Source organism: Tigriopus californicus, chromosome 6, assembly GCF_007210705.1.
Source record: "Tigriopus californicus strain San Diego chromosome 6, Tcal_SD_v2.1, whole genome shotgun sequence".
Classification (NCBI taxonomy): Eukaryota; Metazoa; Arthropoda; class Copepoda; order Harpacticoida; family Harpacticidae; genus Tigriopus; species Tigriopus californicus.
The window spans coordinates 8,573,093-8,587,318 of record NC_081445.1 but is presented as its reverse complement, the minus strand read 5'-3'; the positions used below and the strand labels follow the sequence as shown (position 1 = coordinate 8,587,318).

The 14,226-nt window shown below is 38.1% G+C and overlaps 2 protein-coding genes across 2 annotated transcripts; both read left to right on the top strand.

Moving 5' to 3' along the window:
* The first annotated feature begins 2,823 nt into the window (after window positions 1-2,823).
* LOC131882489 (glutamate receptor 2-like) lies at window positions 2,824-10,934 on the top strand. Its single transcript, XM_059229645.1, has 7 exons — window positions 2,824-3,177; window positions 5,705-5,842; window positions 5,905-6,028; window positions 9,895-10,102; window positions 10,173-10,316; window positions 10,602-10,765; window positions 10,930-10,934. Exons 1-7 carry the CDS (start codon window positions 2,824-2,826, stop codon window positions 10,932-10,934), a joined length of 1,137 nt encoding a protein of 378 aa, XP_059085628.1.
* Window positions 10,935-11,108: 174 nt separating this feature from the next.
* LOC131882167 (uncharacterized) lies at window positions 11,109-13,840 on the top strand. Its single transcript, XM_059229234.1, has 4 exons — window positions 11,109-11,251; window positions 11,311-11,383; window positions 12,014-12,249; window positions 12,773-13,840. Exons 1-4 carry the CDS (start codon window positions 11,164-11,166, stop codon window positions 13,126-13,128), a joined length of 753 nt encoding a protein of 250 aa, XP_059085217.1. The 5' UTR covers window positions 11,109-11,163; the 3' UTR covers window positions 13,129-13,840.
* Window positions 13,841-14,226: the final 386 nt, after the last annotated feature.

Here is a 14,226-nt window from a genome sequence, read left to right as displayed (position 1 = left end):
ATGATACGCAATTTGCATGCTTAATAACAGATTTGGAGCAAGGCTTATTTCCAAAGTTAGGACTGCCACTCAACTCAATGAAAAAAGCTACGTATGATTGTTAGATGAGCTTTTTGTAGCATACATTAAGTGAAAGTGACAAGTCCGTTTACTACTTGAAGCACTTTAAAGTACGGTAACTAAGCATTAGCAATGGCAGGAGGTGAGAAAGCACTCGTTCAATCTGGTGCACCCACTAAATTCCAATAATTAGAAATTCCATCCTCCCTTTCATTTGCCTCTGTAACATCACAGTTGTAACCATCTGTTAGACTGTGTTGATCATTCATCTTTAATCCAACTAATCAAAAATCAAAAAAAGAACAAGAAAGCGTAGTTTATGTTTATTAATCTATTTCTTATTTTCATCATATCATATCCCACTTCAAAAATGGAAATAAAAGCTTTTCACTTTTTGTTCTACTCCCTACAGTATAAGTGAAACTATCGGGCGAATTGGCCCTATTTAAACTGAGGCTAGCTTTAAAAAGAACAAGAAAGCGCAGTTTAACGCGACCATTTTGGGGTTGATTCGGGATCTTGTCGTGCCATTTTTTTAACCTTTTATTGCAACTTTTAAGGGCATGTTGATGATATAACTTTCAAATGTCCCACTAAGTGATGCCAAACAAATATCTGTATGTACTTATAGATTAGCCTGTAAATCCTATGAAGGGTCGTAGATATATCATGCAACTCATTTAAGGAAAACCCTGATTTTCGAATTTGTAAATGACATGCTATGAAATTCAATTGCAATCACTTCTCAAATAAGCTCTTTCTTCACAATAAATGGAACCCGTGTCAACCATTCATGGTTCTTAGATTTCTACAATAGAATTCAGACAAAAAAGTGTTTTTGTGAGAGAATCATAAAGCAGGTCAGTGGTGCTCTTTTCCTACTTTCACAATTTGCTGAGCAATCGATTGGCCGGAGCAAGTAAATTTTCGTGAAACCTTTAAAGGGGACGCAACAACCATTCTTTTTCAAAATCTTCTCCAATTTTGTTGTAGGTGTGTCCCTTGAGAGTAGAGATCTTGAGCAACGAGGGGCGTACAACAAGAACGACGTGGGATCAATTATTGACTGATCATTTTTTTTCTAAATCGGCACCATTGGAAAATTCAGATAGCTTGCAACAGCAGCATTTATGGAAAATTCTGTATAAAAGGTTGACGCCAAATTATTGGCTTGAGTTTGAAGAGTGCTATGCTGAACTACAGAAAGGTGTAAAGCTCTGGGAATTCATATCAATATGCCTTCTCTAGTAAAGGGTTCTACTCCTTTTGCTTATAACCTTATGATGGCACAAATTATTAACTTTTTTTTGTTTTGCATGTCTTTCACTTGCCATGTTTGATCCAATACCAAAGGACCTTAATGCTTTCATTTGGCAGTTCTATGGTTGTATGCAGTGCATTTGTGAAGTCTGCATATAAGTGCCAGAGCCACTTTTCAAAACATATCCTTGTAACGAAATTATTTCAAATTTAAGAAGAATTTCAAGCAAAACCATGGGTTAGTTTCAGATTTCATTTGAATTTAGTCAGCGTGGGGTAATGTTTTTGAGGGTAGGCCCCTCGTATCAGCAATGCTCGTTAAATCTGCCCCCAGACGCCTCCACTTTCTCTGCTCCTTTCCGAATTGAAGAAAAACTTTGGCTCATTTCAATTCCGGAATTGAAAGTGAGATCATTGAAATTGAATTGTCTTTGAAAAATACACTTTTGAGAAAGAATGCAATGCCTTTTTTTGGTCATCATCATTGGTACTTTTGGACAAACGTTCTTTGTTTCTTCCCTTTTCCCTCCTTTGCCGTTCTTGAACGATTTCATGGGGAAGTTCAACTTACTTGGATCTGCTTTGTATGTGCCATTCAGCAAATTTGAAAAGGATTTAATGTCGTTTCGAAAACAAACCAGGTGAGATGCATAAACCAAACCATTGCGCTTCATGTCAAAAGTGCTGAAATAGGTAGTTAAATGTAATATTACCAAGCCCAATGATTTTCTCTTGAAAATCCTATTCGATTTAAGTTCGTTCTGTTAAAAATTAGGTTAGAGCTATTCAACTTTCATGCAGGGTTTTTCATTAACAAATTATTGTAATCTAGACATCAGGGGCTCTCTTTGCCCTACTAATCATGCAAGGAAGTCACGCATGTCATGCTGAATTTTGTTGAAAAAGCCACAATTAGTGCTGAATCAAAATATCTAATAGCTTTTATGAAACTCAACCGATCAACGGAGTTAAATTTTCACTTACTGGAGCCCATAACTGGTTCTTTGCCTTAACAATGTTCCAATATTCGAGGTCAAATTGATATTTGGTTGCGATGTATTTAGCAGATATAAAATAAATCTCGTTCATGCACCCGACTTTATATTGGTCGAATAGTAGTTGTTGCTTCCTCCCACAGTTACAATTCTGCCGTGTTGTGGACTTCTTGTAAGCAACACTCCATATCTTAAGTGCTCCTTGGTTACATGAAACATCTAAACGTTCAGTATTTTGCAGTCAATCATCTTAAAATTACCATCACTTTTAGAAGCTTTAATTGCTTTTGAAATAAAAATTGCCTTTATTTAAATGTGCAGTTCATTGTTTGAATTTTTTGGACACACAATACTCTCTTTCTTACCAATTAAAAGCACAATATCTAAATCACTTAGGAGGTGTCATTTTTAGGCCCTTATTTTCATTTTGTGCAAGGTAAACGTTTCACAAATCAATCTGACTTATAGATCCAAAACTATGAAAACGATTGATTTGAACAATTCCAAGATGCTGAAAAAGCACCAGCATAATGCTCATGAGCTTGGCGTGGTTTTGGATTTGAGTATATCTAACCCGTTCCTCCATGACGTGGTTGCTTCTCAAACCAACAAAAATTACTGGTTGGTTGGCGTAACCGGAATGAAAATTCAGGAGATTAAACACATTTTGGATGAATTCCCCATGGATTTAAACGAACAGATATATTTGTATGACATCCAAAACGCCCGGGTTATTCTTCACGAGGCCTACAAAATTCATCCCTCAAAGAAGGCCAGATTCCAAAAGATCGGATTTTGGAGCAATTCTTCTCGTCTGCAAATATCAAACGGAGAAATTTGGGACAGACGAGCTGATTTGGAGGTAAGTGCATAGAACGGGGACGCGAAACTTGACAGAATTTTTTTCTAGAGTTGCACTTTTGAGCGTGTCTGTTTCACCTGGATGAAGAAGCTTTAGTGTGACGATGTTGATTCATGGCGACTTTTGAGCGTGGACCGTCTTGAGAGTGAGAATAAGTATCGTGCTCGGTTACTTCCTTGAAAGATGAGTTTTCTTTTCACTTTTTTTGAAATTCACAAAAAGTCATTACGAGGGCAAAGGTATTTTTTAGATTCTAAATTAATTTCAAATTTTTCAAGGTTCTTATCAGAAACGAAAAATCTTGGATCGTCTAATTCTAGTGGAAAAACAACCCAGCACGTGGATGGCATAATCTAGTATCTAGACTTGCATAGCATTGCCCAAACTATTTTGGCTTAAAAACTAACCTAAAAACATTTATAATTGATTTAGACTTTTAAAAAATCCCAAGGCATGGCAATGACATTCACTTGTGCATTCAAAAAATAATCTAATTCGTTGGTGGATCAAATATTATGTGATTATAAAATCAAGCAAAAATAATACCTTTTTCCGTCTTGAACTGCTAGGGGATCCCATTCGATTAGCGGTAAGGAAGTCCGCAAAACAAAAGAGAATTTTGAAAATGATATTGTCATGTATGTATGTATTTTTTTATTATTTTTTTTCTCTTTTTTATTATTTCTTTGCGGATCGTTTGGCTAGTCTAGTTTGGGGGAGATGCTCTCTCAAAACGTAAAATTAAGGTGAACGAAAAAAGACCCATTTTCTAAAAAATCCATATACTCCGTCAAAATAAGCTGAATATCACGAGCAATAACTACTATGAAGCTTCCCTACTTCCTATTCGGACATTTAGGCAAGCGCTGGTACCAGCAAACAAACTTGCCTGCCAATGCCATTGATGCAAAATTGGCGTGTCAGATTAGTTTTAACGAAGCTGACCTTTCCTCATAGAGCAATGTGAAAGAAGGGTCAGCTCCTCTAAAACGTGTTTGAAGCCTCAAACTTGCCTCACTGACACTGGTACCAGCAAACAAACTAACCCGCCAGAGCTTGTCTGAATTGTCGTCACGATCAAAACAACGTCACGCTGAAGCTTCCTGACTAGTGTTCTCAAACTTACGCAAACAACATTTATTTGCATCCTGGGCCCTTAAATGGATCTTTTTGCACCCTGAACCTTTATTTGCATCATTTGCATCTTTGGTACGTTTTCGCATTTTTATGCATTTTAGGCTTCTTTTGACTGATTTTGTTTGGGCCGAAAATTTGTATTTTCGTTATTTTGATGAGAAATTGGCACCCCTGACGTATGTCTGCACTTGACAATTTAGGGTCCCGCCTGCCATCGCTTTCTTAGGACAAAGATCGTTGTACAACACACTGGAAAATGTTGAATGAGCATATTTTGTCAAACAAAACTCCATAAACAGCAACCCACTAAGGACTTTTAAAAATGGCATTGGCTGAAGTTGATTTCTAATAATAGCAAGCAGGTTTTCTTTGGTATAAAAACTGGTGATCTCCGGGAGCGACTTGAATTTTCCTTCCATGGTGTGATCTCAGAACCTATCCCAGACACCCTGACACCAGTCATCCAAACTTGAAGTGTCCCTACTGGCTTTTGATTACTAAAAGGGACAAGTCAAAGCTGTTGTATTGACAACACCTGTGATTGCTATGGAAGTTAAATCTTAGATTAGTGTTCAGATACTGATCCATTGGAATCTGAGTATTATATTAGAAAATATGTGTCAAGCTTAATATATTGCTCAAAATACCTTAGTATACCATAACAATATAAGGCATCTTTGAAGTTTATTTGCATCCTTATTTGCATCCTGGGCTTGTTTTTTACGTCTTTATTTGCATATTGAGGACCTTTGTTTATGCATAATTTTGATAACCCTATTCATAACGATGAAAAAAACACAATCAGAAGTGCAAAACTTCAAAAGACCATGATCAAGTTTCAGAGCGCCATGTAGAACTCAGGTCCAGCTGGGAATTTCTTAAAACGAAAGGATCTAATTAGATCACTCAAATATCAATACGAACCTGGCGATGCGGCAAGCGTTGTCATCCATTGCAATGTTTCCTTAAATTTAAAAACAACATTTTTAATCAAAGATCTTTCGCAGCTTTTTAAGACTGACAATCAATATTTGTATCCTACTCAAGGGTACCTTTATCAAGGATACCTGTAACACCAGTTAATGGTCTCTTCAGACGTTTTGGCACGCTCTGATGTCTCCACAATAACGTGCCTGTCAGAATCAGTGATGCAACAATGGCACTGGGCAGGCTTTTGAACGAAGCTGACCGCAAATCATTGCACTCAGAAAGAAGGGCCAGCTTCGCAAAAACGTGTTTGAAATGCCAATTTTACATCACTGACAGTGGTGAAAGTAAACAAATGAACCTGCCAATGCTTAAACATCCTCATGCTTTGTCATTGGAGGTCACTTTTTGACCAAAATTACTATTTTGCTACAACAAATAGCCCTTACCAATACGTTTTCAGGGGATTGAATTCAAGATCGCCACCCTGTACTCGCCACCCTATATTACAGCTATGATCCCAATTAATAAATCTAGTTACGGAGTTCCGGAAAATTATGCTTTAACGGGAATGCTTGCTGATGTTTTTGCAAATCTAAAGGTAGGTACACGTGTCTTGACCTTTGCATCACAGTTATTGCATCTAACTTGCCATTCATGCAGGAAATCTTGAACTTCACTTTCGTTGTGACCAAACCACAGGATGGCCATTATGGTGTTGTGAACAATGATAGAAAAACATGGACGGGAATGGTGGGAATGCTCCAAAACAAAGACATAGACATGGGTGAGAAAGTATTTCTTGCCCTCTTTCCGACAATTCCCATTAACTTTGAAATCAAGGGAAAGAATAATGAAATAGATTAAGGTTAAGATTCGCCCGTGTAAGCAATAGATTTAAACCAACGAACGAAAGAAAGTTTTGACAAAGATTACTGGCCACTTTAAAGCAATGTCATATCTTAAACCCCTCAGCATTGTGCAAAAGTAGTATGATTATTATCACTTGGTAATTGGCTCTGCTAATGATTGAATGTTAGGAAAATTTTAGCAGAATATAGTACCTATCATACACGAGAAATGGAATTGTCACACAGTAACAAATCAAAGGATCTTGACTTATATCATAATCTTGTACTTTTTGCGTCTACTTTCCATGGAAGTTTGTTGCAATGTACAAAAAGCTTTTTGATTGACCAATTTTCACGTCTTAAGCTATTTGAGAGGCAAGCAGTGAATATTTTTTTTTGTGGACTTCCTTAACGCCGCTGGGAAACTATTACTTAACTTATTTGATCGACCAACGAATTAAAGTTGGCTGATCTGGCTAACCCTCGAATATAAGGTTGATCTTTAGTCAAAAACTTGTCCAAGTCTAACTTAAATCCTGCTACTGGATCAACGCCTACATACGCCTTGCGAATATTTGAAGGCAGCAAATTCAACAATGAAGGAGCCCAAGGAATTTCGAAGAGAGTTGGACTTCTTTGTTTTAACTAGCCTGGATTCTCGAGGGCTTGAAGATGCTCTCAAAAAACTCACGTTAAGCGTCTACGGTCACTAGAATTGACCCGAAATCCTGGCAATCATGAATGCTTTTGAAAACGTACAATATCAGATACCTTTCGTACCTTCTCTGAGTACTGTACAATCCCAACCTTTCTAACCTCTCCCAATACGAGAGCTCTCTCATATCTTCAATGTTCCTAATAAAACATCTTTGGACCTGCTCGAGCTTTTGCAAACCTGCTGAACTAATTGGAGCCCAAATGAGCGAGGCATATTCAAGATGCGGCTGAACAATCGATTTGTACAGAGTTAGCATCGTGACACTATCTCTGGACTTAAACGTGCGATGTATCCAACCACATGTTTGAAAAGCTTTTCCAACTTTCAACTGGATATGCTCATCGAACTTTTCATTACTTTAGAGGACTACACCTAAATCCTTCATGGATGAGACCTGCTCAATGCCCTTGCCTTCAACATCTAATAATGGAGTGTCTAATGACGTCGACCCAAAGGTCATTGAGAGGAATTTCATTCCATTCAGTGCCATGTTACTCGCAGCAACCCAAGAGTAGATTTGGTCTAGGACCTCTACCAGACAACCGGAATTCTGACCATTCCTACCAACTACCAATTTTGTATCATCAGCATAGGAAGAGATACTGACATTACTACTACCAAGCTTCTGCAGCGGAGCAATGAAGATGATGAAAAGGAGAGGACCCAAAATGGAACCCTGAGGAACACCCGACTTGACATCATGTATGTCACTAAGGGATCCCTCAACCTTAACTAATTGCTTCCTACCAGAAATGAAACTCCTTAACCAATTGAGAGCCTTGCCTTGGATCCCAATCTCATGGAGCCTGTTAACTAAAAGACCATGATCTACATTGTCAAAAGCCTTGGCAAAGTCGAGATAAACTACATCAACTGATTCGTGGCCCTCTAGTCCCTCAATAACCTGCTGTATATGTTCAATCAGTTGGGTAACCGTGCTAAAATGTGCTCGGAACCCGTGCTGGCTAGGAGGAAGGACTTCATGAATACCAAGAAATTCAACAAGTTTGAACTTCATGATCTTCTCAAACACCTTTGCAATATTCGAAGTGAGAGAAATCGGTCTATAGTTACTGGGAAGCGACATATCTCCCCCTTTAAAAATTGGAACAACATGAGCTTGAGCTAATTTTAGTGAAGAGGGGAACTTGCCCTGGTCCAAGATGCAACGCATCAAGTACGAGAAAACAGGAGCAAGAACCAGTGAGCATCTCATCAAAAACTGAGATGTCACACCATCAGGGCTAGGAGAATTCGAGTCCCCTACAATTAATACCTTCGAGCAAACTGACTGGTCCAACTCATTTCCTATGAATTTGAGAGCTGACAAGAACGAGCTTACTGAACAAGAGGGGGCCTATATATTGTCGCAATGGACAGATCAAGACTTTGAAGATGACGAACTAAGACGTCTGCTTCTCCATTCGACATTTTTACATGACTAATGTGTATGTCATTTCGAACATTTAGACATACGACCCCATGCAGAAATATGGGAATGTCAAGGCGTACTCTATCATATTGAACTAAATTGAAACGAACCATGGCCAGCTCTTCATCTAAAGCCCCTGGTCGAAGCCAGGTTTCTGTCATGGAAATGAACGAGACCTGCCTATCTAAAGCTAGTTCTTCAAGAACCTTGATATTTGTGCTATCCTTTTTGGAAATAAGACAATGCGCATTCAGATAAAGCCCTTTTACGGGCTTATTGTCCTTCGATGGACTAGTGCTATCAAATCTTTGACTAGGCATGCTACTAGGCCTACTAGAATAGTATTGATATTGGGATCATCTCCTTGTAATATGAGTGTTCATATGCAGTAGAATTGTACAGTATGAGACTAAACTAGTCCAGTGTCAATATCATTCCACAATTCATTTTTTATTCTTCCCGTTGATTTTTGTCAGCTCTAAGTAAATACAAAGAAGACGGCTCTAGTAATGGATTATGTAACAATGAACGTTTTATACTAACTTTTTAAAGTTAACACCTTTTCGTGTTGTCATAAATGTCAAAATGTTATTTAAAGCTTGAAAGTTTCAAAGCAATGCAAAAATAAAAAAGTCCCACATTTGATAGAAACCCCTGCACGGCCAGAAATTGAGTGCCGTATTGCAGAATATTTTATAAATCTAGTTTATACACTTTTCAATGCTTAATTTGGCCAAGGGGCAGCTTTGGAGGACTCTCCTAGCAAAAGAATGCCCTGAAATTTCCCTAAAATCCTTTTCATGAAAATGTGTAGCTTTTTTATCTCAGGGAACCATGACGAATAAGTTTCATGTACGAGGTGTGCCCATTCTAAAATCAGAATATCGAAATAACTCAAAAATGCGGATGTTAGTGCGGAAGCTTATTAATTGACATTTTTCCACGTAATCGCCCTCTTTATCAATACATTTATGAATCCGCTCCATCCCTGACAAATATGCGGTTTTGAAGTCATCTTCTGATAGAAGTTTCCTTACTGCCGCATTCTAGACGTGGCTTTCTGTATCCCCAGTGATATTCTTCCATGCAATGAGTGATTTGACCTTTGGGAACAGAAAGAAGTCGCATGGGGGTCAAGTCTGAGCTAAAGGGTGAATGTGGGATGTCCCAATGTGCTAGGAAGAATATTAATTTTGGGGATACAGTCAACCATGTTTGGATTGCGGCAGTAAGGACCCTTCTATCAGAAGATGACTTCGCACCGCAAATTTGCCGTGGATGAAGCAGATTAATAAATGTATTAATAGAGAGGGTGATTACGCGGAAAAATGTCAATAAATACGTTTTCGCACCCGCATCCGCATTTTTGAGTTATTTCGATATTCTGATTTTAGAACAGGCACACCTCGTAGATGGGATACACATGAGCAATTCATATAAAGAAACACTATACATCAAAACTTTCTTTTAAGAATTGGCATTTTTTCTGATATTCGTTTTTTTTAAGTTCTACACTGTAATCGTTTGTTGTCTATAGTTTTCTAGATTGACGGGCAACGATAAGTGAGCGATTGAATATTATTCAACGAACTGATTTCCAACTTTTGCAATGTCATTTCCTGACTTTGTTTTATTTTTACTTCTCTTTGCAGCAGTCACAGATTTCACTGTAACCGTGGAAAGGTCACTCGTGATCAGTTTCACTGAGCCCATCACTCAAATATATCACAGCTTGTTCATCAAGAATCCAACCGGAACTCCTCATTACACGGCTTATATAGAACCATTACATTGGATGGTTTGGTTAACCTTGGCGTTTTTCATCTTTTTCATCCCTTTAATCCTGTATCTGAGTGCGAGGTATTACTTGAGTGGTTTTTCTAGTGATTGGCGGGTGCTTGCTCTTTATTCAAACATCATCTGCCTCTAGGTTTTATGGCTATGGATCACATACCGCCAATAGACGTGAATTAACTTTGGGAAAATGTTACGCATTTATTGCTGGCATATTGACATCTGCCCGAGCTTGGGACAATGCACCATCACCTTTGAAGGCCAGACTGGCCTTTTTCAGGTACATATTGGGTGTTGGCCGTCGTTTGGACAGCTGTATGTATAAAACATAATGGAAGAACTTTTGGGGGGTCTGCAAAAATTTCAAGAAGCACCCTGCTCAAAAAATCACTTCACGTTAAGGCATTTTACGAGTACTTATCTCCATGTCTCGCAAATGTCTTAGCAAATCCCAACTTCAAGAAAAAAAACGACTTGCTCCATTTGTTCTAACTGTACTATACAGGCTTTTTGAATTCCAGTTCAGCATGAGTATTTTAGCACTATCTTTTATCTTTTTTGACAGTCTTTTGGTTGGTGGCACTCTAGTATTTTGGCATTGGGAGGCCATGCTAATATCTTATTTGTCAAGTCGGGTGATTGTTCTTCCCTTCGAAACCCTTCGAGGCATGTCGATCGTATTCTGGACTGTTGAACTTACTTCAATCTTTACAAATGCAATTCTTTATGGTAACACTCTATATTTGAATTTTCTTTTTTTAATAAGCCGTTTTTCTAAAAGCTCCATATATTTTTCAAAATGACATGTTAGCATATCTGGTCAAGAATATTTACATGCCAACTTGCGTAAAAAGATTAACGTAATTCATGTGGCAAAACACCTGTCTTTCAAGCTTAATACTTGAATTACTGCAAATGCACTAAAAGTGCAAAGCTCTGTTCTGCTTTTTTAAGGGCACACTTTTGTGCCAGTTGTTAGTTTCTTTCAATATTTTGATAAGGTAAAATCAGTAAAAATGACAAGGAAATTCAAGCATGTTCAGCAGTTCAAATATAACAAAATCCATGTCAAAGGCCTGGCAGAGAACTCAGATTTCAAGATATCCCTCACCTCTGGAACCGCATATATGGATGCATTCAAACGGAGTTACGATCCTTTGTGGCAAAAAGCATGGAAAGAACGAATTGAACCCAATTTGCACACTTATCCCACAAGTAAGCCATGACTTCATAGACACGGAACACATTGGCTGAGTGACCATTATGATTTTTAGGTGCTGAAGGTCACACCAAAAACATAATGAAATCCCCTTCAATAGCTCATTATGACAACTTCTTTGCCATCAGGTGAGTGATGTTAGTACGTCAAGGTAAACCCACTCAAGTTAACTTTTAAACTGGCTTGATGAAGCGAAAGAGACAATAAAGACGATAACTTTAATTGATCGATTCATCATGTTTTTCTTCAAAAAAACCAAAGTCTCCTTATTACACATATCGTACATGTCCATGCTTATGCCGAGAGAAGTAAAGGTAATTAAGAAAAAAATAATGTGACACCCTGATTTTGGGCATTTTAAGGAGGGAGAATTAAGACAAGCATCACAGGCAACTTGAAGCTTGATCCCATTTACATTTTTACCACCGATTGAGTTGTGCTAAAGCTCAGAAAATATCGATTGTGGTGTAGTTCTGTCACTGCACATACATCTTGACTCCATACCAGAATCATGTTTGCTTCGGCAAGCTGGCAAATTGAAAAAAGTGACAAATTCAGCCTATTTCCAGCTAAAGTTGATTCGTTTAGATTATCATTCCACGAAATGCCGAAAAACAGGGTGTCACAGTACATTTTTCCTTGAATTTCTTTTATTTCACATGGTCAATACATGTGTGATAGAAAATTTCCATAGTATCAAAAAAGAATCTGCCGATTTCACTCGTCAGTGATTAGGGCCCATTCTGGGAATCTTTTAGCGTCTTGTCTGCTTTAGCGGATTGTGAGATAATCGCCAATCCCGCCAAGTACGATGTAAAGCCTTATGCCTACGGATTTCAAAAGGACTCTCCCTATTTGGGCCTGTTCAATCACTACTTGAAACAACTTCGTGAACGAGGAACCACCAAAAAGATACTCGAAAAATATGACAGCCAACCTCAAGTCTGTCCAGATTATAGCGGAAAGCCCTTGGGACTGAACAATTGCTTCACGGGTAAAATGTGTGGTGTGGATTGGCATGCATTACAAAAGACAGGCAAATTGTGTAAAAGAATTGTTGTCACTAAAGACCACTTTCTTACACATTTACACTATTCCCCTTTATTTGCACATTTTTACTTGAACTTTGCACTTTATCTTGCATGTTTTGGTTTGAATCAGAGCTCCCTTGGTGTTAGAATTGGTTTCAAAAATCGCAATATAGCTGCTTTAATTACCTCCTCCAGGTTAACTATCTTCTCTTTTATAGGAAGAAAAATAAAAACTTTTTCTTCTGTTAGATTAATGTAGAAACTAAATCAATGTTGCAGATCTGCTGCTGGGAAAAGAGGATAGATAAGCAGGGGGAAGCATTCCTTGACCTAAAGTTATGCCAATCTGGTGCGAAATTGATGCAAAATTCGGTTTTTATGAGGGCACTTTCGTACTACTTTGAAAAATAGATTTGAATATCCCTTCTTTTGCCCTTAACTACGCATTACATCACCGTTTTCATTGGCTTCTTTCATACTTTTTAGCGTTTGTATGTCTAATCTTGGGCTTGTTGGTCGGACTGGCCCTATTAGTCATTGAAAAGTCGGCTCAAATGATATCTGATATCACTGGCCTCAGCTTCAATTGGCTTTATTCATGTGGAAAGATGGATCCACTCAAGGAAGATCAGGTCATTATGGAAGATGCAAATCTTGATTTTATGGCCAAAGTGATCATTCAGGAGAAGAGTAAACGCATTCGAGATCTTGAGGACCAATTGAACCTTTACCAAAACGGATCAGTGGAATCAAAATCCAGCCTTTCTCTGCGAAGAAGAAAAAGAAAAGAGCGAATGATTGAAGGAAGCCATCAAGGAAAGGAAACATTTGATTACTATTAGAACTAATCAGACAGGACTAGTGATTTTTTAGAACATTTTTGTAATTGGAAGCAACAAGTTCAATGACAACAAGGCATCATTCTGGAAGTCTGAAATGATTAAAACCTTGTGCTAAACCTATTTATTTTTGATCAGTCACTCTATCTCACATGCTGTAAGTTGACGTACTTTAAATTCTAATATGACACGCCCAAAATTCCATTCAAAGCCTGCTATGATCACGAATTCAGTCTATTTCTTGCTTGAAAAATAAAACTTAAAAAAAAAAACAATTGCTCGCTTAAAAGTCGAATCAGGAGATTCAAGAGGCCATACATGTTTCAATTGATGTTGAGCCAAGGTATTAGTACAGAGAGAGAGCTACACCCAAAATAACATTTTTTGATTTTTGCAGTACAACTCACTCAATTAATGAAAATTGTTATGATGGACCAAGGCAGTCAGTGACAAACTGACTCAAAATCCGGCCAAAAGTTATGTACTAGCTGATGAAGTCAAGTGTTCGCATTTTTTCCCGCGCATTGTGAGGTCTAGACATTTTATGGTCTCTGGACTTAAACATTAGTGATGGGATCAGATAAATATTCAAAATCAAGGTTGCCGAAAAACATGGAAAGTGTAGCACCGACAGATTACATCGCCACGTAAAATTTATAAGCCTGAGTAAAAAACAACCCTGGTTGGACAAAAGGAAAATCAGGGTTACTTTTTGAGGCTAATTAGCGGGTTTCCCACATTCCACCAGTCATGCCATATGGCATTGAGAATGTAAATTGGCAGCCCTGGTTGCAACCTCCCGTGATTATAAATTTGGTCCCCATCAGTATTAAACATCTGACAAATCCAACCGTACGCCAATAGATAACTTCATATATAGATCGATCAAGGGCGCTGCGATCGCATGTTTTCGTCTCAGCTGTCGCTGGTGGAAAAAATGTTTCATTCGTAGTCAAGCTAATAAGGACAACTATGGTGCAAATTTGAATCGTTGACGGCTCGTCCAAATTCAGAGTAGAAACCCCTAATAAGACTCCTTGTCAAGCAATTNTTGGTTGCCGATGCCCTCTCTCGTAATTGCCTTGCCAACTTAACCTTGCC